Here is a 25,099-nt window from a genome sequence, read left to right as displayed (position 1 = left end):
TTTATGTATAACAAAAAAAAACAATCATGAATAAACAGAACAGATCAGTTATAAAAAATAAAGTCATAAAATGTGTACAAAGGAAGTAAATATGCTGATTAGAGAATAAATAATGCCGTCGTGGTTACAATCCCAGTGTCCTGTGGTACAGTTAGAAACAAAGAAACAATAAATTAAGATTGATTTTCGGAAAGTACATGCATTCTAATGTTTTATGTTCGGAATGAGAGAGAGAAGCTGGGGGTCCCGCTGGATACCATGTGTACCAGAAAACAACGTACCTCATGAGGTTGCAAATTCAGAATAGCAAACAGGGTTTGTCATAGCAGTACTCTTTTTGTCTTGTCATGGATACCTAGTGTTTGCGCTGAGCAGATGTCAGTTGATCAAAAATACAAATTGCGGCTGTGTGTGTGTGTGTGTGTGTGTGTGTGTGTGTGTGTGTGTGTGTGTGTGTGTGTGTGTGTGTGTGTGTGTGTGTGTGTCACAGTACTACCGCACATGAGCAGAGATATCCAGTGATTCTCCTCAGGTTTCTATATGGGTATAGCTTTCAAATGAAGCAGAAAGGAATTATTGTGATGGTAGTATGTGTGTCAGGACCATGGTACAGTAACTGAGCCACAGCCAGTCATAATACCATTCCATTTATAGGTTCTCTTAGTGTGAAATGGCTAAATCAATAGTTGAAACAAAGCAACACATTTGCCCTCACTGGGGGAAGGCAGTTAGCAGCAGTTGGTTTTAGTCTTTAATGTAATTGCTGTGGCCATATTTTTGTCACTAAACTTCATGGGCCCAGGTTTAAACTACAACTGATAAAAGAACTTAAACTGATAACCTACAAAGAACTTTACTTTAGGGATGTGATCAGGCCCACAAAAACAAATCCAGGAAAGAAAATCACAGTAGAAATTTCTAAAAGCCAAATCATGAAAATAAATGTTCACATCATCCCAAATACATCTTATACCTGTACTAGGTATAATATGATTGATAAGTTATTTTACATTAAACATGAGAAGGAAGTTTATCATGACTTTGTTCAACAACTCAGTCCTGTTGGAAGTATCACATGCACCTGAGCCAAGTCATACATAAAGATGACATGCCTCGCCTTTATCAAATACAGAGACCAAGTTTTGGTATGTACCCATTGTGTGTGTGTGTGTGTGTGTGTGTGTGTGTGTGTGTGTGCGTGTGCGTGTGCGTGTGCGTGTGCGTGTGCGTGTGCGTGTGTGTGTGTGTGTGCGTGTGCGTGTGCGTGTGCGTGTGCGTGTGTGTTTGTGTGCATTTAATCAGATTCAAACTATTCCCCCTCTAGTACCATTACATTTGTGTCTATATCCAACCTTTCATGTGCAATCTAGGCTTAATATCAACACTTAATATCCATTCTCAATACCGGTGCTGCGTTACATTCTAATGTAGCTTTCACTGAACTTGCCGAATACTAAGAGGACGCTTTTCATGTGTGAACATCTCAGGACACATCCAAGTGAACTCAAGGATGGAGAAGAAAAGCTGACGGCAGTGAGAGACAAATGGAGCACTGACACTTACTTACGGAGTCATGTAAAGGAAGCATCTGCAATCATATTCTATCTCCTTTCTACACATGGGGTGGGGGTGGGGGTAGCCCTTGTCAAGGAAAAGAAGGAAGGAAGAACGAACGATGGGAGGCAGAGCCATACGATGTGTTTTCTAACTGTTCGCCGTTGAAGCAAAAAAATGGCCCATGTCATTCAATTGGCCAAACGGGAAAATTTCACGTGACTCTCCACCAAGTCATTTTTCCCCCTCATTGAAAATCAAATATTTTCAGCTGAAAACCCCAAAAACTAAAAACAACATAAGACATTGGCCTAGGCCTATGCCATTACCATTAGGCCGCCTAATGGTATAGGGTCTCTTAAAGGTCCAGTTGCTCCCAACAGTTATTCAGAGAATGCTTAAAATAATTTATCTTTCATGATAAAACAATCAATCATCAATATTGCTAATTAAGGAGAAAACACAGTTAAGAACAGTGGTTAAAACCATCCAAGCCCAAAGGAAAGGACACGGAAATGATTTATTTTCCCTCTGAATATAAAAACAACAAAAATATTATTGCAGATTTCAGCATTTGATTGGTTACTGTGGTAATGCACACAATGGAAGTCATGGCGACCAGGTTCACCAATCATATGTTGTTGTCACCAAAGTGGGGGAGTGGCTATCGCCTGGTGCAGGGTGACAAGGCAATTTCTTTTACCTAATACAAACACAAGATTGTCAAAAAAGACGTACACATAATGTCTCCTTTAACCCTGTACCGAGCCACAGGTAGGGAAAGGAGTGAGATGGAGATCTGTGGATATGTGGCCTTTGTTTACAGGATTATTTCCTTTCGTCCTATTTACAGAACTGAGAAAATGAGCTGGAAAGGCCCATATCTCATCGCTGCCTTCTAGAGGAAGATCAGGGGCATAACAGTTAAACAAGTGCTTCTGGGTTTTTTGGATTCAGGGGCGAGCTGGACACATTTCCCCTCCAGCATTTTGACATTTGTTTTTCCCCCGCCGAATAGGAGGGATGTGTCGCCACAATATGGCACGCATGCAGGGTTATTGGCGTGGGAGAGAGGTGGGTTGTGGGTATGTAGGCGGATGGGGTATTTAATGTAAAATGACGGTATACTGAACTAATTGGATGGGTTTTGTTGCCGTGTTAAGATATATAGATGTGAAAACATGAGTTTGTGCTTCTTACACACAGCCACGGTTCGCATGACGTGTGCTGGCCTGTATGCTCCTGGGTGTAATCATGCTGGTCCATGTCTCCCCAGTTTCCAGTGTGGTTTATACATGTGTTCATGTAGTGGTGTGTCCTTAGGTTTTAGTGTATGCCTCTCCAGTTTTCAATGTGTGTATTTGTAAGCTTGTAAGAACGTATATCTCTCTCCAGTTACTAGTGTGGGTACAGTATTTGTATATGGTGTGTTTAATATGTATGTGTGTGTGTGTGTGTGTGTGTGTGTGTGTGTGTGTGTGTGTGTGTGTGTGTGTCCAGTCTACAGTGTGATGACAGTCCCATCTTCCTCCAAACTTCTCCTCTCCAGGCCCCTGTCCGGCGAGGGCGTTGCATCGCCGAGGCTACCCGTGCTAGCGCTGGCCGGCAGGGTACCGTTGACGTTGACTGAGAGGGCAGACGCGGCGCGCAGGTTGAGGTGTGGCTCGTAGCGTGGCAGCGATGGTACGCTGTAGCTAGCGGGGGCAGCGCGAGGGATGGGCTCCGCCTCCCCGCCCGCCTCAATGACCAGGTCCTCATCTTCCTCGTCGCTCTCCAGCTCCTCGGGGTGGAAGTTCTGGATGATGTGGGGCGGTGCTGCGGAGGCCGCCACGGCGGATGACGCGTAGCCGTAGTAGCTGGCGCCACTGTCCGATGAGCGGCCCGAGCTGCCCGACGTGGCGCCGCCGCCTCCTGCCGTTCCTCCTCCCCCCACCCCACTCCGGACCACGTTGTTCCGTTGGTTGGCCGGCTTGACGGTCACGATGAGGTTGTGACTGTTGGCGATCATCATGTCCGTCACCTGGTCCAGGGACTTCCCCGCCACCTCGATGCCGTTCACCTCCAGCACCTCATCGTTGACGGCGAGCAGGCCCGTGCCCTCGGCCAGGCCGCCGGGCACCATGCGTGAGATGAAGATGCCGGGGACCTTCTCCAGGCCCTGCGGCGTGACACGGACGCTAGAGCCATCGCGGATGTAGAAGCCCAGCGGCTTCTCCTGGCCGTGCTTGTAGAGGCGCACGCGCCGGTGCGTCTCGGGTAGGATGTCCACATCGATGATAGATGACACAGGGCGGAAGTCGCGTGGCAGGCTGATTAGGACTGGCGGCTTTTTGCGGTTGGCGTCAGGCCGCAGCAAAACAGCTGCCGCCAGGACGGGGTTCTTCTTCCTGGTCAACGAGTCAGTACCGAATGCCGAGTAATCCGCCTCCTCTGTGGATAGGAAAGAAGAGTGAGTAATGGAGTGAAATGAAGAGGAAGAGATGGGGACCATGGAAGTGACAGAGAACAAAAAAAAAGAGAAGGAAGAGAGATGGAGAGGACATGCATTAGTAGACGCTCATTAATTTCGAATTAGTAGTATTCTGAGCTAATAAAACATAAAGTCATTATCCAGGCTGACATTGCGTTGCATCACATACTAATTTGGGACAAGAAATTCTGCTTCGCAGCAGCTTTGAGCCTGGGGTCTACCTGCAGGATGTCTACACTGAACAGGATGTCTACACTGAACACACAAAGGCGTCGCTTTCCACAACCCCCTCAGCCGGTACGATTGTAAACGTTACACCCGACCCCACGTTATTTCCACAACCCCCTTCTCCTTCATCCATGGTTTCTTTTTCCGCATTGTCTCATCCCATAAATTAACCGACAGTACATCTGCTCCCTGCAGTCTAACCAGTCCATCTGGTGAGCACCATTCCTCTTGTTATGAAGTTGATAAGTATGTGGCTGCTATGATAGATTGAATGGACTAATGAACCCAGAAGGCTCTCATACGTTGTCAGCCCCAGTTCCAGAAACACGAGTTCTGGATTCCCAGAAGTCAGGGTTAGTACTACTAGCTCCTGGGCAGGGCCCAAATTAGGTTTGGAGAACCTTATCTGAAACCGAACTGTAGTGTATGGAAACAAATCCAGAACCTGGGAAATACGTTACACAGCACAGCACGGTTCGCTTAGTTTTTATAGTTGAAAATTACACTACTCTTGTTGTACAGAGACCCACCAGACACTAGCTTAGGTCTTCCATAGGAACCCTTTACAAGTTTTTGAAATGCTTGCTGCAGTGTCCATGCAAAAGCAGACATGCAATAGACTTTAAATTGCTCTAATTTCAGCTGAAGATCAAAGGTTGGCCAGCTAGCTCAAAGAGGGACAGTATTGGACCTTGGCACTCTTAATGGGTAACTGGCATGTGCCAATGTGTAAACATTAACGCTGTCATGACTGTCACTCTCCTCTTAATTCCCCAGGTCACTCATTTCTTTTATTAGATTCTTTCATTCACTTCATCTGTCTTCGTGTGTGTGTGTGTGTGTGTGTGTGTGTGTGTGTGTGTGTGTGTGTGTGTGTGTGTGTGTGTGTGTGTGTGTGTGTGTGTGTGTGTGTGTGTGTGTGTGTGTGTGTGTGTGTGTGTGTGTGTGTGTGTGTGTGTGTGTGTGTGTGTGTGTGTGTGTGTGAACGGACAGACACGTGCATGCTTGTGCAATCTGGGAAAACATCCACTCAGGTGGAGAATGAGGATTCCAGTTCTCAGGTTCTGACAGGTAGGTAGGCACCCCCCCCCCCCCCCCCCCCCCCACACACACACACACACACACACACACACACACACACACACACACACACACACACACACACACACACACACACCACCACCTCCACCCACCCTCCCAACTGCTACGCTCCAACTAAATCCAAAACAAAGGATCGATTGTCCCAGTGAAAAGAGCGAGGTTCTCACATTTCAGTTCCCATGGGATGCGAGTTCAGTGCATACGCGTTTGTCCAGCCGTGGCCCATAGGCTAACTGCATGCTTCGACCGTAAGGTAAAAAACACAGGAACAGCAGCCTATAAGGATTAAACTCTGTACTATGCACTCCTCCACCTTGGGAACACAGCGTTCTGATGGGTCTTCACTCTAGTTACTTTATCCAGAACCTAGACTTCTGCTGAAGATGTGTTATAGGTTTTTTTACTTAAAACATTTCAGTCAAACCACCTCTGATATTGTTTCTATTATGTGAAGGCCGCCTCTAAACACAGTTATAGGATTTGAATGAACATTACTAAAAAATACACAAAGGACTTGCATGCACAAGGCATGTTCTTAAGTTGCAGTCATCCATACAGGAGGGAGACCCTTCCACATCTTATTTCACACTCCCTTGACCTCTTTTCATTTAACCCATCCCTCCATCGCCAGGATATGAAAGAGCTGACCTAACAATAGACGTATAGTTAGCATGAGAGAAAAGCGAGGGCCCTCGGGGCCACTCGCAGATACTGCAAAGACACAGTGTTCCAGCCAGCAGCAAACAGTACTGTATGTACACACAGGGCTATGCACAAACACAGACACTTTTCTGCATAATGCATAGGACTAACCAACCACAAGACACTCACAAGGGTTGCATACTCCATATATTGTGTTGAAACATTCACACCATTCACCCATGTACATGGGTATACACACAAATTCTAAGGTAAACACACACACACACACACACACACACACACACACACACACACACACACACACACACACACACACACACACACACACACACACACACACACACACACACACACACACACACACACACACACACCCACACGCACACACACACATGCATCTCTCAATTAAGTTGAATCTTTGGCTAGTGATGCTGCCTGTGTTCTAACGAAGAACACAGCAGAGGAACCTGATACCCTGAAAACCAATCGCATTATAACTCATTAGAGTTGAGAAGTAAGGCTCTATGTTTAATTAATTAGACAGGCCTACAGGCTAGCCAGTGCGTACATGCGTGTACATACACACATTCCTTTATTCCGCAGCCCTTCTTCTGAGAAACATTTGGTCTTGAGGATGCATCATACACACACACACACACACACACACACACACACACACACACACACACACACACACACACACACACACACACACACACACACACACACACACACACACACACACACACACACACACACACACCTGTTTGACCACTGTTTTATTCTAGCAGTCTTAAGCAACACCACTGAATGTCAGCTAAATCACTGGTGTAATAATCAATACTAGCTGGAGCAATTGTGCCGGCACTGCAGATGTGGGATGGTCCATTATAGTTAATGACCAACAACCCACGGTCAGAGGCATTCTGAGATGGAAATTAACCGCTTTAAACTGCTTTAAAGTCAGCATGATTCTTCATCTGGAGAAGTGCGCTGTTATTAGGCATGAAGCCATTAAGTACGCATACAATTCAGCCAATGTTTCAGCATTATCTGGTGAAAATTTGTCATCTAGCCGCAAATCTATCTTTGGTTAATGGCAGCCTATTACAAAGCAAAAGGCTGTTCCAAATTGTCTCCCTCTACTGTAGGACAGATAATTGCAATGATGACCAATCATTCCAGCACAGTCTGCTTCAAATAACTTTATTGTTAACTATATTTCTCTGGAGACGTAGCTTTTGACTCTAAACAGTAGTAATTCACCTTGCAGGTAATGCACCTGGTCAGACCTTGCCTGCATTTAAAATCCAGCAGTGAAAAACAGCCAAATACCAGCCTCAAAGTCACCCTGTCTTTCATGTAGCCTGATCTGACGCTATTCCCCTGTCTGTGTATCTGTGTGTTTGATATCCAGGTTTACCTTTACTAATTCATTGCTGTGTAAATACATGACGCAGGCCTCAGGAATGCTGCAGTAGACAGGGAGAGCATGTATGTATGCACTGGTTTGGCTAATGATTCATTGAAATGGTCAGAGGTGAACTGTGTGGGAAATGAAGGGAATGCAAGCGTATAGTGCTGAGATTTGAATGAACATTCATTACTAAAGTATTGTGTAACAAGGTTTTCTATAGGCCATTTTTCAAAGATACGGATTAAGCCTTTGGCTTCAAAGTCCTTTGCAACCGAGATCTCTTTTAACTAGTAATCCATGTCCATGAACTGAACCTATAGCCCATATTCTAAATCTCTGAGTCCAGATCTTTCACTGGTACACTGCATGTCTTCATTGTTAACCACATGAACCCAAGCATTGCTAAAGTTCACAATACATTGCAACGTGACATGAGCTTGTAGATCTGCTATTTTTGGTGACGAGATTTGGTGTAGAGGGAGATATAAGCGTAAAACTAACTATATAAGGGTTTAAACTGCCTACCTCCAAAGTATGTAATAGCCATGTATGTTTCACAATGACAAATGTGCAATAGAAACGCCTGTGGTCATACGGTATTTGAACTATGAAGTGGATATCTTCACTTCCCACAGTTTGAAAGGAGTCAGTGAGGAGAGACTGGGAAATGCAGTGATGAGAGACTGTAAACACAGGCCGAGGGCAGAGAGGGGGAAAGTGGAGCAACAGAGGGGAAAATGACAACTAAGCACACATCTTCCCACGTGAAGACGCACACACACTGTGGCAGTCCACTCACGCTGCCTTCTCTGCACACTAGCGTGTGTGCCGATATATCGTCCAGCGATATATCGCGATACGTTTTCGTGACGATATGTATCGTTTTGGCGTTTTAGTTTTAGTTTTTTTTGCAATAATAATAATGCAAAAACAGATGTATTTGTTTGCATTTGCTTTTTCCCCCCGATGTATTTTCATAAGCAGGGGCGCCGATTTATGTCCGCGCTATTGGGTGGGCAACGCACACGTGTGCATGTGCGTTTTTTTTCCGGGTTTGGTTAATTTGGTACAAAACATTTACTCCATGAAGTGCAGATGTCGGAGGTTTTTTCTTTTTCTTTTTTTGTGATGAGTTTGTGATGGGTGCTCGTCATTTCTCCTGGGTGCTTTAGCCCCGAGGCGCCCACAGTATCGGCGCCCTTGTTCATAAGCTATGGCAAAAAAGTGCCATATATCATATCGTATCGATATCGTGAGCCCAATATCGTGTATTGTCGTGTACCCCTACTGCACACACATGTGCATGTATGCAAACACACCGTGTGAGCCACTGATGCACTCCACACACACACAAAGGAGGGGCTCTCCTCTCTCCTCCACATTCCGCTGCCATACAACTCTGCCCAAGGAGGGGGAATCACTTGTATCAACCAACGGTTAGGTAGTAATGTCACACATTTCCATCTCAGTGCTTCTTCCTGTCATTTGAAAGTACTCAATTATTGACTTGATTTTTCCATGGGGCCTTTAACAAGCCAACCTTAACCACTTGACCATATCCAAAAGTAGCTGATCTACAACCTCAGAACGTGTCGTGAAGTGACGCATTGTGAGTGTGTAGATCGGCTATTTTTTGTAATTAACAAATTGACAAATTCGGTAAAAATAAAAAAAACAAAGCTGAAAGATTTTGAACATGATCAAAATAGGGATGCCACGTTTTAAGTGGTTAAAGGACTGGTGAGGAAGTGGTACACAGACTGGAAGCTGTTAAAGCAAGGATTATCTTTTGATGATCTTGTAGATCTTTGAATTCTTTTTTACTTTCTACTTCCTCTTTACCTGCCAATTATTCTCAAATGTGGAGTTTTTTTTACCTATGAAGTACTGTTTGATATTATTTATACTTTGTGCATGTTTTACTCACTGAATATTCCTCCCAACCTAAAAATACAAGGTGATTTGCTCAGTCAGTGCAAAGTGCTAGTTAAATAAAATAACCACATCAATTTAAGTCGATCTGTCTTGGATCCATCAAGACCATCTTGCCATATATCATTTGCATTATTATAATTTGTGTGTACCATATATATTTTTTACATATTTCCTGTGAAACACATTGAGTGATATGTCTAAATTGGAGTTTGACATGACATGGTTATGCAGTACTATAGTGCACCTCACATTGTGTGGGTCATTCATTAACGGAAAGAGAGGAGTGGAGTGTGTATCCTGGACGAGGTGACAATTATCCCTGGTGACGGGCGATGACACTGACAACAGACTACTTCCTGCTGCCTGTCCTGGCACTGCGTCAGCAAAAACCTGACACCCTGGTCATGTGACCCAGTAGTACACACGGATATGAGCTGGAGCTTTGTCAACTTTAAGCACCACCACCAATACTGCTGGAGCTGCTACTCCTATGACCGCACCTACCGAGTTTGTGTTTGGGAGATCAAATGTCACATTGAAGCCTTCAAAGTCACATTCAGGATTCAGTGGGGCTCAACTTAATCGAGATTTTTTTTAAAGTAATTCAATTGGGGTGCCTGGTGGCTCAGCCGGTTAGTGCAGAGACAATATGCTCATCATGAGTGTGAGGAACTGAGTTTGAATCCAACTCCCATCTTGTCTCACATGTCTCTCCTCTCTTTATTCTTGGCTTCCTGTCTCTCTTTTATATATGAGTGAGAGAAAATAATTAAATTAGCAATAGAGTTGCTTTTTAGTACAGTAAGTACAGTGCACAAGAACTATATCTGCAGACCTCATAATAAAACACAAAGATATTCAGCACAACGAATGAATGCTTCTCAGATCCAGTTCAGGGGTACCTGAACAGTTATTATTTTTCTAGTCTACAAGTTAAATACCTGCTTTCACCTCAGGTCTGAATCAGTCCTGGCTTAGGAGAACGGGAATACAGTACAAGAACTAGTAGCTCTATGGGTCCCCCAGCAGGACCCCAGTTGAGAACCGCGTTAGAAGCATCAAAGGAAAACTAAAGTTCGAAGGTGGAGGTCATGGCGTACAGAGCGCTCTGGAACTAGTCAGGTTTTGTTGACGACAGGCCCGGATACACACGGCACGGTCAGTGCCATCTTGTTCCAGACACGGAACGATAGCGGCGGCGAGGGGCGGTCTCACGCGTGTGAATGAGAAAGACCAGGATCGGTATGAGAGAGAGACCGTGAAAGACAATGACTCAGAGGAGTGGAGGGAAACAGAGCTGGACACAACTCAAGTGAGAGACAGAGAAACACAGGAGAGAGATAGATGTGAGAGAGAGAGAGAGAAGCAGATGAGATGAAAGGAGAACAAGAAAGAATGAGCGTGAAAGACTGAATGACAGGAAAGACAGACGAACACAAGTGAGAAAGGAGAGAGAGAAAATTAGAGAGCAGGAAAATAGAGTAGTGAGGGAAAGAAGAGAGATGTGTGAGGATCCTGATAGGGGGTAAGGGAGGCAAAGGGGGGGGTCTGTAAAGAAGGTACTTTCCAAAGTAGCAAATTCTCACAGGGTTACTATTCTGGGTGCAGCCGGCATACCTCCCTGGTTTGGCTCAGATAAAAAGTACATTAATGCTGCTGATAAGAGAGGGAAAAGGAGGTGAGGCAGCCAAGATAGAGGCAATGGGGAAGGGGGGGGTGACGTGGTAGGGAGGGAACTGAATACAATGTACTAAAGAGGTAGGATACCACATTGGCCTTAAAGCAGGTACACAATCATATCTGTGGATTTAACCAGCCTTGTTGTCAAAAAGTGTCTACGTTTTTTTTTAGCCGATCTACAAGCTCACAACGCCTCATACTGTGACGTGTGGTGAGCTCTTGGAACTGCAATTTTGTGTGACGCCAGGTTGAAAGTGGTTTTAACTCTGAGAGTGAGGGTCCATTCTTTCAGCCTCAGTTAAATGAATAAAGAATAAAGACTTTTGCCTTTAAAATAGATCCGACAAGTTGACAAATTGACAAATGCATAATTCAAAGACTTCTCGCTCAAGAAATCTCAATTACCCTCATCTGCCCTGCTTCATGACTCTCGTTGTGATCATCATTCATCAGACACGTGCTACAAATCGCTGCTGTAGAGAAAGCTGTAATTGTGGCCCTTGCGACACTTACTGTACTGAATTTGTCAGTTCTGCATGTCAGTGTAGGTGTGTTTGTGCTTGTGTGTTTGTGTGTGGGCGTGTGTGCGTGTGCGTGTGTGTAAACTAGAAAAGGGCTGAGACTTCATCCTCTCATCCTTCGTCACTGCAGCACACTGACTGTACAGTAAAGCAGTTTCATCAATTGCTTTTCTGCTGACACAGACACTCCATTCCTTCCATCTCTCACTCCCTCCCGTGTTCCTTCCCTGTGCCCTTCATTCAATCTCTCTCTCCTTCTTAGATTCTTTCTCTCCCTCTCTCTTCTCCTCGTCTGTCTGTCTTAATGTCTGTCCCTATTTCTGCAGTCTCTCCTCGCTCTCTTTTTCTCATTTGCGGGTTTGGCTGGGTCATTTGTTCTGTCTGCCTGTGTTCTCTCGCTCCGGTCTTGCTGCAGTAAATAGGGATTCTAACAGGCTACTGATAGGACAGGCTGGTAGCTGGTCCTCTGAGGACCAGTGCATTGGATCTAGGCTATAGCTCCAGAATCTGGGACTCACAAGGCATGTCTGGGCTTGGGCATTGTGCCTGGGATTGGGAGTGTGAATAGGAGTGGGGGGTCTAGTGCTGGTGTGGGGCTGAGACATGTGTCTGAGGCTGTGTATGGGGACTGGGCATTAGGCCTCTGTGGGCACAGGCACTGGTCTGCTTTGTCTGGAGGAGCATAGGGAATGTGACCCTGGCACTGGAGCAGTAGTAGTCGATACAGAGCTGGCTTTCGGCTGTGACACACAGCTGAGGTTGAGTGGGAGGCTTTGGGACTAGGATGGTGATGGTGGGGTGGGGTGGGGGGCTGTGGAATGTGTCTGGGACAGAGGCTGGGTAGGGGGGTTGGAGCAGGTGACTGTCGGGCCAGAGTACAGACTAAGGGCTTGGATATGGCAGTGGTTCGATTTGTGACTGACCACGCCAGCTTTCTAGGCATCCTCGCTAAACAGGACATTTGGGTGATTGCTCCACAATAAAACAAAATATGATTCAGCGCCAAAGACACAAATTCCTTACTTTACTTGAAACTCAATACTTAATCGGAACACTCACACTTTCATGTGAGTGACCACAACAGAATACCAATGCTGGAGAACTTTAAAGTACCATACTGGCGGAATAGCATGTTTAGCCCATTGTCTAAAAACTAGAAATACATATTATTCCAAAGTAAAACAAACAAACAAACAAACAAAAACACTAAGGAACAATGCTTTGGATAATTGACAGCAGTATGTCAAGTCAATGAAGTCAATGTGCTAAGCATACAATACCACCAGTATGGTAAATTCACAAAGATTACATCAACAGTAGAGAGGAGAAAGTGACAGAGAATTTAACCCAAGTACAAACAACCACATCCGTCACATGGGCAGTGTGTCTACAGTCAGTGTGTGTGTTTTTATACCGTGTGTGTTTGTATACCGTGCGTGTGTGTGTGTGTGTGTGTGTGTGTGTGTGTGTGTGTGTGTGTGTGTGTGTGTGTGTGTGTGTGTGTGTGTGTGTGTGTGTGTGTGTGTGTGTGTGTGTGTGTGTGTGTGTGTGTGTGTGAGAACCCGCTGGCTACAGTGTGTTGCTAGCTAGTGTTTACTGTGGAAAGGAATGCTCAGAGTCAGAGACATACAGAAATGACTATCAGTTATCAGCCTTATATCAATTTTTACTGTGATGCCAAACCCTGAGGTAAGAAAAAGATACAGTATATCTAATTTTATACACAGCAAGATTTTTTTTTCTACCGAGCGTAAATGAAGCAATATAATCATGCCCTTTCACCAGAATAACAGCCAATAAAACTGAAGTGCTTCCTTCTAATAAAATGTCATTCCCATAAATATGTGTTGGTTCCACAATGGGCAATAGGCTTATTACTGCTGGCTCATTGTATCGTGATGAGAACAGAAATTATGTTTACATTAAATGAAGGTAAAATGTTCCCATCCCTGCTGAAACTGCACAAGTTATGTTTCGGTGATATTGGGTGTGAGGATGACACTTTGAATTCAACGAAATTTGGACTGTGGACTGGAAACGCTACAGAATGCCTGAAGTGAAACCATCACACTTTCTCTAGCTTGGCAACCAGCTCCTCTCCATCAACCCAGTCCACAGAACCATCTCTCTGTCTGTTTCTCACGCGGACTCACACCCTTGAGTTTATTGTTTCATTTTCAGCCTACCTACTGTACCTACAGTACCTCTGTCCCTTCCTTTGCCTCTCATCACTCTCGGCCGACCGCAGGCCCCTCTGCTTTTGGACAGATTCTATAGTATAATGGATGTCTGGTTCCTCCAGTCCAGCCGAGTCCTCTGGGGTTCTGCAGGGCTGGGTTCCACTGGTCCACCTCCGACTCGCACTCATCCCCTCATGCTCTGCATTTTCCTAAATATCTGCCACCCCCATCTGTTTTCTAGATCTCTATCGATTTCTCTCTTTCCCTTCCACTTTCCGCCTATTTTCACCATATCCTGTTATCTCTCATTCACTCATCCTGTCTGTGCCCCCCCCCCCCCCACACACACACACACTCTCATTCCCATTAATGCAGACCAGCCTCTCTAGTGGGCAGCGCCGGTCAGGCCCGCTGTCCTGTCTAATCTAGCCAGCAGAGGTGATCAGAGCCTGGCTACATTCCACCCAGCCAGCCCCCTCCATCTCTCTCTCTCTCAGCTAGGGCCTCACTCACTCTGCATTCCTCCTTAACTAATACTATCCCCCCCATCCCGCAATGCTCCTCTCCCCCTCTCTCTCTCTCTGCATTCCTATCGCACTCATACACTACTCCCCTCTTCTCCATTCTCCTCCTCTCTCTCTCATTATACGTCTTGTCTAAACAATGCCTGGTACATTCTCCCTTCCTTAATGCTACCCGTTCTCTCTGTCCTCCCTCTTTCATCCTTCCATCTCTATGTTATTAGGCCCAAGGAGTGCCCCCCCCCCCCCCCCCAAATCCCCATCCCTCCACTCCATCTTACCATTCGTACAGTAACTGGGGCAGATTACTAGAGTTGTACGGCTTTAAAGGTTCATGTAAATGAATTGAAATAGAAAAACAATCTGATACTGATACTAATTAATCAAAAACAGAGGCAGAATTCTTTTTATGCTAACTGTCTCAACTAAGCGAGAAAATGGGCCTGAGGGCCTCCATGGGAAAAATATCACTCCGGGGTCTTTTATCTGAACTCTTCCCACCTTGTATGCCATCTCTCCTCCACTGTCATCTCTGCTTTCATCGTCTCTCTCTCTCCAACAGAGCCCTACTTCATCCTAGTGTCATGTCTGACATTCTCACTTTGATTTATTCTCTCAATTTTCTTTTCTGGCTCTCTTTCATATTCCTTGTCTGCCTGTGCGAGTGTTATGCACAATGCTGTGGCCCGAATCAGGTACTTCTCTCCGTCTCCCTCCAAAAAGCATCTCAATACAAATGATTTCACAATCGCTTGAGGTAGAAACAAGCTTGGTTTTTAATTAATGCATTAAATACTGATGGAAGTACATGAATAACAACGTGTGTCATACACCAAAATACACCAAAATACTAATAATGTGACATTTGGCAGTTCACTTGACATTTGAATGAAAACATAAGTAGTACGACTGTAAATGTTTCTCTCCTTTTGTATCTCGCTATCTCTGACTAATACTATATTATACAGTATCTATCCATTCCAAAGACCCAGTGCTTATTTTCATGCTCTGTTGCTTGCTCTATGAACTTTCCTGTACTATACTATCTCTATTCTCTGGCTGGATGACTCATGCAGTGGTTACTAATTACTCAGGCAGTCCCGGTTGGGAGAGAGACACACACGCGCGCACACACACACACACACACGCACACACACACACACACACACACACACACGCACGCACGCACATTATTTCCCCATCTCTACCTTTCTCTTCCTCCCTCCCGAAGATTTATGAGCTACTCAGGTTGAAACTGTGTGAGCTGAGGGTGCTGAATACACATTCACACCCAGAGAGAGAGAGATTCCGTGCTACAGGTGCCACTGGATGGAATCCTGGGAACAGGGTGCATTTAAGTGTATATAGACTGTACATATATTATCGTTGCTGTCGTGTGGAAACCTTGTGTAAACTTGTATGTCTAAAACCGGAACTTTTCAGGGAATGAAAAATAGAACCTGTGTTCCACGGGATCCAATGTAGTTATTTAGTCTTTAGGCTCTTGTTAATACTTTTAATTCGTTAAATATTAATAAAACCCACAGAGCGACCTAAACACTTTTAACCTGGTGTCCCTATTTTGGGCATGTCATTATAGGCAAATGTTAAATAGTTTTTACCAAAATAGTCTAAATAGCAAGCTGAGCTTGTAGATCTGCTATTTTTGGTACTTTTGCGTGACACTGTCATACAACAAAATATCAATATAAATAGGGTTATTAATTTATGAAAAAAACATATGAATAAAACATTTAGTTATAATGCCTTATAAGGGCATTATAATGCATTATAAATGAGCTTATAAAGCATTATAGAGGCGACCTTCATAGAAAGTGTTAGCAACATTTATTATGGAGATACAAGGTTTCTGCCTGATAGCAATGATATGGAATGTACTGGTTGACTGACATAGACAAACATGATGTCACGTCCACACGTACGTCGCATACCCATGAAATACTCCACTCACAAGCATGCCGTCAAGGCCTCAACTAATCAAATATACCTGCAGACACCTGAGTGGCGCACCGATTTCCCAGTCAGTCAGAAGTATGAAACCAAAAGACAAAACCTGAAACAGTTTCCACCACAGGGACCTGCTGACGCACAGCACTTTTCTTTGTCAGAACGTAAGTGCAAAGGCCTTCAGGGGTGACTCACTCACCATAAATATCCTGAGACAAAGTTGCCACAAGGGCCATGACAGAGTTACATAGTTTTCCTTTCTTCTTTGAAATGCAAGACAAAAAGCCTTGTGATGAGCTGAGCATATTCAATGCACCAAGAATTACGATTCATTTACACTTTCCTAAAATAACCAATGACCATAAAATGTCAAAGACCGATTTTAAAGACAACCATTGTTTATTTGTAGTATATTTACGTACTTCACGAGCATCATCTCAAATCATTTTGTTCCATTTGATATGAATATAATTGATATTTAATACTAATATAAATGAATGTCATCACTTCCACACTGGAACCAGCCTGCTGATTGAAGGAAAATCACCCACATCACTCAATAAACAGTATCTTCTCCGTAGTGGATGGGTGACAGCAACATTCCCAAGGTTATTCCCAACATTAACACAAACAGAGTAGTTTCTGTGTCATGAGAGCATTTTAGTGGGAAGAACCAGGAAACAGCCTTCTTCACTTCACCTGTGTAGGACATGTTTGATCTTTGATCAGCATAATATATAATGCTTTCGTTTGGGCTGGCTGAGAGTGGATACGTCACCATTACGACAATGGACCAGCCAGAACACTACAGCTGGGTCAGAATAAGTACAAATGGCTAAACCGGTAGCGGTAGCTGAATTCATGCATTTGTCTCCCGCTTGAGCCTGAGTGGTCGTGGTAATCTTCCCAGCATGCTTTGCGGCTCCCATCAGCCCCCAAAAGAACCTCCAGAGCTGTTAATCCACCTATGAACAGGCCTCTTCAATGCTGCCATGGCAACAAGTAAACAGGAGCCACCTCACTGACGGCTCTCAACAGTCATCCAACACATTGTTCAAGAGCGAGAGAGACACAGAGATGAGGATTTTTCCCCCCTGGAAAATACAACTGTGTGCGACTATGTCTGAAACTATGACATAACATACAAAACCATACAGACAAACCCACAGAGAACCCCGTCAGCCCACACTCAGATACACACTCACACACCGTCAGCATTGAACAATACGACATTATTAGCTGGCCAGTGATGTAGCGTTGAAGCGTAAACGTTGACAATGCGGGCATTATTCAAGAAACAGACCACGACAATTCAACGACAGACGTGACACTCATGGCCTACCGTCCATTCATGCCTCTGCAGTCTGCACGCTGTTGAATAAAACACTGAATGAAACAAAACACACACAGAGCAGAATACTTGGGCTATATTCAACCTTCCACACATAGAAATGCCATCAAGTAACAAAATAACCTTGTGATATATAGCCTACGCGAAGAAGGGCACTGTTCAGACATGCAAAATATGATTATTACTTGAAACGATCATTACGTGGTACGTTAGCTACGATGACTGCTAATCTTAAGCATGGCCTTTATGAACTGTAAACACATTCCGCCTGGGATGATCATGAGATTTCACTGCAGCATTCCATCCACACAGGCCAAGTAAGAAAGGCACAAAACACCCTGGCCCGTCTCGAGCCCTGCTCCGCTCTTATGCAACGATGTACCGCTCGCATCACACTAAACGTTAAGACACTCAGCCAATCACACCGCCTAATGTTAACATTTATTAACTACTGGACAATGGGAAGAAAAAAAACTTAACAGAGGAAAGATGTGATGATATCGTTTTTTATATTGTGTCCATTGGACGTAATGTTTATATAGATTAACCTTGATTTAGCTTGTTACCCACTCACTCTCCCTCACCTCAACGTCTAAGTTGAGCAAGGAATCAAACCCAGCCACTTAGTGGTGAATGACAGTTGAACCACCTCCGCAATTATACACCTTGGTAGTAGCATCCTCTGCCCCCCGCCCCCATCCCTCTCTATAAAAATACCTTTTGATGCTACTGAGTTATCTACCGATAAGTATTGTATTGTATGTAATACTGATGAATTGAGTACAATGGACCACAACGGAAACAAGCCTGGGGCTTTTTGTGTTATCCTTTTAGCGTAACCTTTGACTGTACTACCTGTGCTGTTAACAATCTTGTTAATAAAGTATTAAATCAATCAATATCCTGGTGCCTTGCGGCTGTAAATACAGTATGGACATATTAGGGTTAAAAGAGGAGGGGCTAGCCTGGTGTTACAGTCATCAGCCTAATTTTCACCACAGACACAATTGAGACAGCCACTGGCTCTCTCATTATTTTCCGAAACAACATCCCCATCATTCCTTTGGCATCGCATTGCCGAGAGACAGAGAGACGATGTGTCAGCAGCAAGACACTTTCCAAATAAACAAACCACGCTCTTCCATCCTGTTGTTAAAAGCATTTTGGAGTTGGCCCCTGGCCTGGCAAACCCAATTTGTCCCTGCAGTAGAAATGTGGAGCTATTAACTCTGCTGTTGATATATAGATAGACTGACTGCAGATAGATAATACATGGTCCATACGCTGCAAATTTGCTGCATCCATTTACTGCAGGCTGATTTAAGCTGGGACCAACTGGCCCGCTTAGCAGTTTGGTAAAGGGGGTTGGGGGAGACAGAGAGGGCAATTAGGGGCTGGGCGCAAGGGGGTCTGCAGGGGTCTGTGTGTGACGTGTGTGTGTGTGTGTGTGCGTGTGTGTGTGTGTGTGTGTGTGTGTGTGTGTGTGTGTGTGTGTGTGTGTGCAGTGGTGGAAAGTAACTAAGTACATTTACTTAAGTACTGTACTTAAGTAACATTTTGCGGTATTTGTACTTTACTTCAGTATTTCCAATTTCCAATACTTTTACTTCTACTCCACTACATCTCAGAGGCAAATATTGTACTTTTACTCCACTACAATTATTTGAAAACTTTAGTTACTAGTTACTTTTCAGATATAAATTATGATATTATGAAACACATATTAACCACTTTAACCCTATTTTATACCAAGGCTATTTGAAAATAGCCGATCTACAAGCTCACAACGCGTCGCATCGCGACGCGTTGTGAACTTGTAGATCTGCTATTTTCAAACATTTTAGTACTTTTACTTTTGGTACTTTAAGTACATTTTGATGCCAATACTTTTGTACTTTTACTCAAGTAAATTTGGAATTCTAGACTTTTTACTCGTAACAAAGTATTTCTATGTTGCAGTATTGATACTTTTACTTAAGTAAAACATTTTAGTACTTTTTCCACCACTGTGTGTGTGTGTGTGTGTGTGTGTGTGTGTGTGTGTGTGTGTGTGTGTGTGTGTGTGTGTGTGTGTGTGTGTGTGTGTGTGTGTGTGTGTGTGTGTGTGTGTGTGTGTGTGTGTGTGTGTGTGTTTTCAGTGTACGCATGGTGATGTGTGTTTTGGTTTTGTGTACGTCATTGTCTGCCTTAGCGTGCAAGATGCCTGCATCGTGCGTGTATTTGTGTATGTGTGTGGTGAGCGGCAGTGAGCCCCAGCATGGGGCTAGTGTCTGGAGCGTGTAATTGAAACACAGTCCCACGCGGCGCTACAGAGTGACCCCACTAATCTCCTCCTGACAAAGTGGCTTAGCTTCTATAGGGTCATATGGCACAGCTAGATGAGCTTAAACACAACAGACCACAGCAGACCCAGTGGCGTTCCCGCCTTTCAACAGGTTGGACTCGGTGCGTCATTAGCACAAAATGATTTGGGGTAAAAGGATCCACACTGATTGTCCAACTGTCTTGAAATGGAAAGAAAAATTAGCGGCCTGTCACATAAAAACTAAAAAGGACAATAGTTGGGAGGGGAAAACTACAGCGATTGATGCACTTCCCTAAATGCGAACAATCAAAAAAAGAAATCACAATCAGCAACTGGGTAACATCCTGAAAATGAGAAAGCGAGGACTGGAGACAGTGGTAACAAGATTGTGTACACACCATGTTAAGTTATGACAGCTCTCCTTTCATTTCTAAAACTGAATGTCACCCACACAGTAAACACAAAGTTCCCCAGTTGGGGACTGGTGTAGCGCTGGTGTAGGGCTGGTGTAGCGCCCAGGATCACTTAGGAAATTGGCACCGGGTGAAATAAATGGGTTACAAAAAACGCGGGATAAAAATTTTGAAAAAAACACAAAGTTCCCCATGTGACCACTCTGCCACGCTTGTTGTCCAAAAGGTGACTCCTAATAGAACCACAACCCCCTCCTGAGCACTAATAAATGATGATCAGAGAGAATAGAACACTGTGGAAGCTACGCAATCAAACAAATAAATGCCTTTGTTTCTCCTAAAAATATCCTATCCTATCAGGAAAAAGATGGTGTTACATTTTTTTTTTTAATTCTAACACATTTTGGGAGTGGTAGGGTGATAAACTGACATTCCCTCTTTCTGTCGTCGTGCAAATTCAGTTTTGTACGTCAGTTCTATTGAATGTTTTGGATGTTTGTAAAACCTCAGTTTTAACTATTTTTGTTCCTTTATAACCTAGCTATCCCCCCTCTGATGAACCTACAGTACAGTACCATACAATACAACACTGAGTCAGGTCAAAAGCAGCCTAGAGAGGAACATTGAAAATAGGGTGTTTGGAGACCTGCTTGTTTACAATAAAAACTTGTGTGGACAAAACAACTGCTTAGTGAAAACTGGACACCTTGTGATAATAAACTAAACAGAAAGTATAGGCTACCCAACCAAAATTCTTGTTCCCTCCCTACCTTTTCTCTGCAGGAACAGCCTAAGCAGCGGGCTGGCCACAGAGATGGCCTTGTGGTAGTTGTCATCATTGTTGATGGGAAGCAGGTCCCCGTGCACGTCCGCGTAGCCCACCAGCAGCTCCACATTGGGGATGCGGTGCACGTGCTGCAGGAGTCCGTAGAACTCATCAAAGCGTCCGGGCTTCGACCGGTCCAGGGAGAATCGACGGAACTCCGCCCCAAACTGTTTGCGATAAAACAAGACTTAGGAACACGAGTACAACTGACAACTAATGGTACACACTTGCACTCACACACACACACACACAGACGCACAGATGTACAAAATATATACACACACTCACAGATTAACACACACATATATACAAACACAACAGAGAAGTACTCTCAAGTGTATACAAACAAAAATCAAAGAATGTTTAAGCTGACGGGCATGATACATGCATACAAACACAAGATGCAGAAATACTCGTAGTAAGATGCAATAGTCTTGCTAAACTTGCAATGGGCAAGATCTCACAGATTGTGGTGTGATGTGTGATAGCCTACGTAAATTATTTCAAAACTACAGCAAGGATGAGGCTATCATCCATGTGGAGTTGTTGACACAGTGTACTGTATATGATTAATTATAAATGTAGCCTGGTTGTACTAATTATGTATAGTATGTGTGAGTGTATATAGAGTGAAATGTAGGTAGGGGTGGGCGATATCGACAAAATAAAATATCACCATATGTTTTGACCTAATACCTCGATATCAATAATGTGATGATAATATCGTATTATGAGGATAATATACATTTTCTTTTACATTTTTTAAAAACATTTTCAAAAATAGAAAAAATTGCCAAACTACAAGCTCACAGCGCGTTGTGATGTCGCACATTGTGAGCTTGTAGAGTGGCTATTTTTGAATTAAAAGCAGTAAGACAACACTTCAGCCATAATCACGATGTACAATATCTAGTCTCATACAAGACATATATATAACATCCATATTGCCCAGCCCTACAGTCTGATCTGTTTAGCATGCAAAGGGTAGGCATGTCATGTGTATGTTGTGTGTGTCCACACACAAACACACACACACACACACACACACTCACACTCACACTCACACTCACACTCACACTCACACACACACACACACACACACACACACACACACACACACAGTTGCACGTTAATGGCTTATAAATATTAATAACAGATGAGGAGGTTTGTATGGGGTCTGACAACTGCTGGATCAATCACTGCGCACATACTCCAGCTCTGATGGGACAGGTCACTGCAGGCTCAATAGTAATGTTATTTTGGCGTAGAGACACAGTGTTGTGGATACTGTTGCCCAGCATTGACAAGGGATGATCTGTTCATTGCCAAGCTAGCAGTTATCTAAACCATTAGTGGGAGCCAAGCTGTATTAATTAAAATTATTTTCAACAACAGGGGGGGGGGGGGGGGGCTCACATGACAATACGACCAATATCTATAGATAGGCCTATATTCTAACTTATGTGTGATCCCAGGGGGATCACTGTGGGGAGGGTCCCAGTTCGAGACTACATTGTTCAATTTGGGTGAGGGAGTCCAAAAAGGTTTGGATTACCTGGTGTAAAGTTAAAGTAATACAATTCAGTAATGAATGTTCTTCAAGAATAATGTCACCAATTATAGCCAGCAGCTTAATATCAGTAAATATTTGAGCCATAACGGTTTCTGAAAAATAGGTTGCTTTCCTTGAAAAGCAGCATTGCAAAGAGTTCCAAAGCAAGGCCTGGAGCTCGTATACCGTCCCGTGTTTGTGTGCGTTTGTCTGTCTGTGTAATCAAGCCACGGGCAGTGGTGGGAAAGGCCTACATTTTCAACTTAAGTAAAAGTATCAACACCACAATGTAGAAATACTCTGTTACAAGATCAAGTCCGGAATTCTAAATTTACTTGAGTGAAAGTACAAAAGTATTGGTATCAAAAATGTAGCCTACTTAAAGTACCAAAAGTAGAAAGTAGGCTACTCATTATGCAGAAAGTCCCATTTCACAAGTTTTCAAATGTATGAAATGTATAAAAAAAATAATTAAAAAAAATAGCAGATCTACAAGCTCTATGGGCTATTCAAATGGCCGAAATGTATATAGGGCTGAAGTGGTTAATGTATGTTTTGTAATAATAATCAAAATCAACAAAGTAACTAGTAACTAAAGTTTTCAAATAGTTGTAATGGAGTAAAAAAAAAAGTACAATATTTGCCTCTGAGATGTAGTGGAGTAGAAGTAAAAGTACAGAAAATTGGAAATACTCCAGTAAAGTAAAAAAAGAAAATTGTACTTAAGTACAGTACTTGAGTAAATGTACTTAGTTACTTTACACCACTGGCCACGGGCCAAAGAAGACGCCATTATTATGAACACGTCATGGGCCTCTCTATACGGGACACCTGTGTACTACAGCATCGGGCCAAGCAGGCAGGAAGGAGGAGACAGGTGCGGTGTGTCACCATCATAAGACTAAACATGAAGTTATTGGATAGTTGTGAGCATTTGCCGGGAACTCCCGGCAAATAAACTATCCAATAACTTCATGTAAACTTGACAGGGATTATAGGACTGAAGTTCAACGTTGTGGAGTCATAAAAATCTATAGTCAAAACACGCAAAGTGGAGCAGCTATACGAAGCTGGCAGTGGTGGAAGATAGTAGCCTACTCAGATATTTTACTTTAAGTAAGAGTAGCAATACCACAATATAAAGATACTCTGTTACAAGTAAAAAAGGGCATGTGTTCAAAATGAGTAAAAGTACAAAAGTACTGGCATCAAAATATACTTAAAGTACCAAAAGTAAAAGTAATAAAATGTTTGAAAATAGCAGATCTACAAGCTCACAATGCGTGGCATTGTGAGCTTGTAGATCGGCTAATTTCAAATAGCATGAAAATCGGGCTAAAGTGGTTAATGTATGTTTTATAATAACATGAGATGTAGTGGAGTAGAAGTAAAAGTACTGACATTTTTAAATATTCCAGTAAAGTAAAAGTACCTAAAAATTGTACTTAAGTACAGTACTTGAGTAAATGTACTTAGTTACTTTCCACCACTGGAAGCTGGGACAGTTTGTGACAGGTGTTATAATAACGGCTCAGAGACACAGTTATTACGAACAATGATACAACTCAAGTCAAGATGTTACAAAAAGTCAGTCTTTTTCAAAATGACCAGCTGTCAGCTTGCTAGCCTAGCCTCATGAGCACTTTAACCCTATATACATCAGCTATTTGAAAATAGCCAATCTACAAGCTCACAGCTAGCCAGTCGCTTCTTTTGGGCTTGTTTTCCTAGACCTGGTTGATTATTTCTCTCACAAAACCTGGCAACACTGGGCTCTGGTGTGAGAGAAATAAGCAAACAGGTCTAGGAAAACAAGCCCAGAAGAAGCGACTATATTCAGGATAATAGGCCACATGAGCACTTTAAACCTATTATGCATTGGCTATTTGAAAATCGCCTATCTAGATCTAGATCTGCCATTTTAAAAGTGTGAGCTTGTAGATCTGCTACAAACCAGCGGTAATGTTAATAGCTAAAAAAAAAGCCATACGGTGTCGCTTGGCCAAAAAGAGCAGATCTTTTGTAGATCTGCTCTTTTGGCCCAGCGACAGACAGGTACAAGCGGACAGACAGGTATTTGCGGACAGACAGGCGCACCTTGCTCTTCACCTCCACGGCACTGAGACATCGGTTGCTCGGCACTCTGTGGTTCTTGTTCATGTTTCGCTAGCAGGACCACAGCTCGCACACTCTCTCACTCACGCACACATACACGCACACATACACACACACACACACACACACACACACACACACACTGCCCTCCTGGGGCTGAGCTCCCACTCGTATCCGTCGCACTAGTTGTAGTAGTGATATTATCCCAGATAATTCCAGTTCCGTCTGTCTGTCCCAACAGGGCGATGCTTGGACGGTCCAGAGAGTTTGTCCCCCTCCTCCTCCTCCTCCTCCTCCTC

General features: G+C 43.6%; 1 protein-coding gene across 2 annotated transcripts; it reads right to left on the bottom strand.

The window, feature by feature from the left end:
• Nucleotides 1-390: 390 nt before the first annotated feature.
• Nucleotides 391-25,099, bottom strand: pard6b (par-6 partitioning defective 6 homolog beta (C. elegans)). Of its 2 annotated transcripts, none has more exons than XM_080445275.1 (3): nucleotides 24,795-25,099; nucleotides 21,078-21,300; nucleotides 391-3,984 (listed from the first exon to the last, which is right to left on the bottom strand). In XM_080445275.1, the coding sequence occupies exons 1-3, from the start codon at nucleotides 24,843-24,845 to the stop codon at nucleotides 3,056-3,058; spliced, it is 1,203 nt and encodes a 400-aa protein (XP_080301401.1). In that variant the 5' UTR covers nucleotides 24,846-25,099; the 3' UTR covers nucleotides 391-3,055. The 2 variants fall into 2 exon arrangements, with proteins under 2 accessions (XP_080301401.1, XP_080301400.1); XM_080445274.1 differs by having other exon boundaries at nucleotides 24,783-25,098.

This window comes from Gymnoscopelus braueri (genome assembly GCF_963280865.1).
Source record: "Gymnoscopelus braueri genome assembly, chromosome: 12".
In the NCBI taxonomy this organism is placed as follows: Eukaryota; Metazoa; Chordata; class Actinopteri; order Myctophiformes; family Myctophidae; genus Gymnoscopelus; species Gymnoscopelus braueri.
The sequence above is the reverse complement of the archived record's forward strand: the minus strand, read 5'-3'. Positions and strand labels throughout refer to the sequence as shown.

What these genes read in the sequence shown, in the direction of transcription:
- pard6b (XM_080445274.1), bottom strand. Translation starts at nt 24,845, where the DNA reads ATGAACAAGAACCACAGAGTGCCGAGCAACCGATGTCTCAGTGCCGTG. An exon ending in CCGTGGAGGTGAAGAGCAAG is followed by an intron (nt 21,301 to 24,782) that starts GTGCGCCTGTCT and finishes TATCGCAAACAG; the next exon opens with TTTGGGGCGGAGTTCCGTCG. An exon ending in GCTGTTCCTGCAGAGAAAAG is followed by an intron (nt 3,985 to 21,077) that starts GTAGGGAGGGAA and finishes TCCTATCCACAG; the next exon opens with AGGAGGCGGATTACTCGGCA.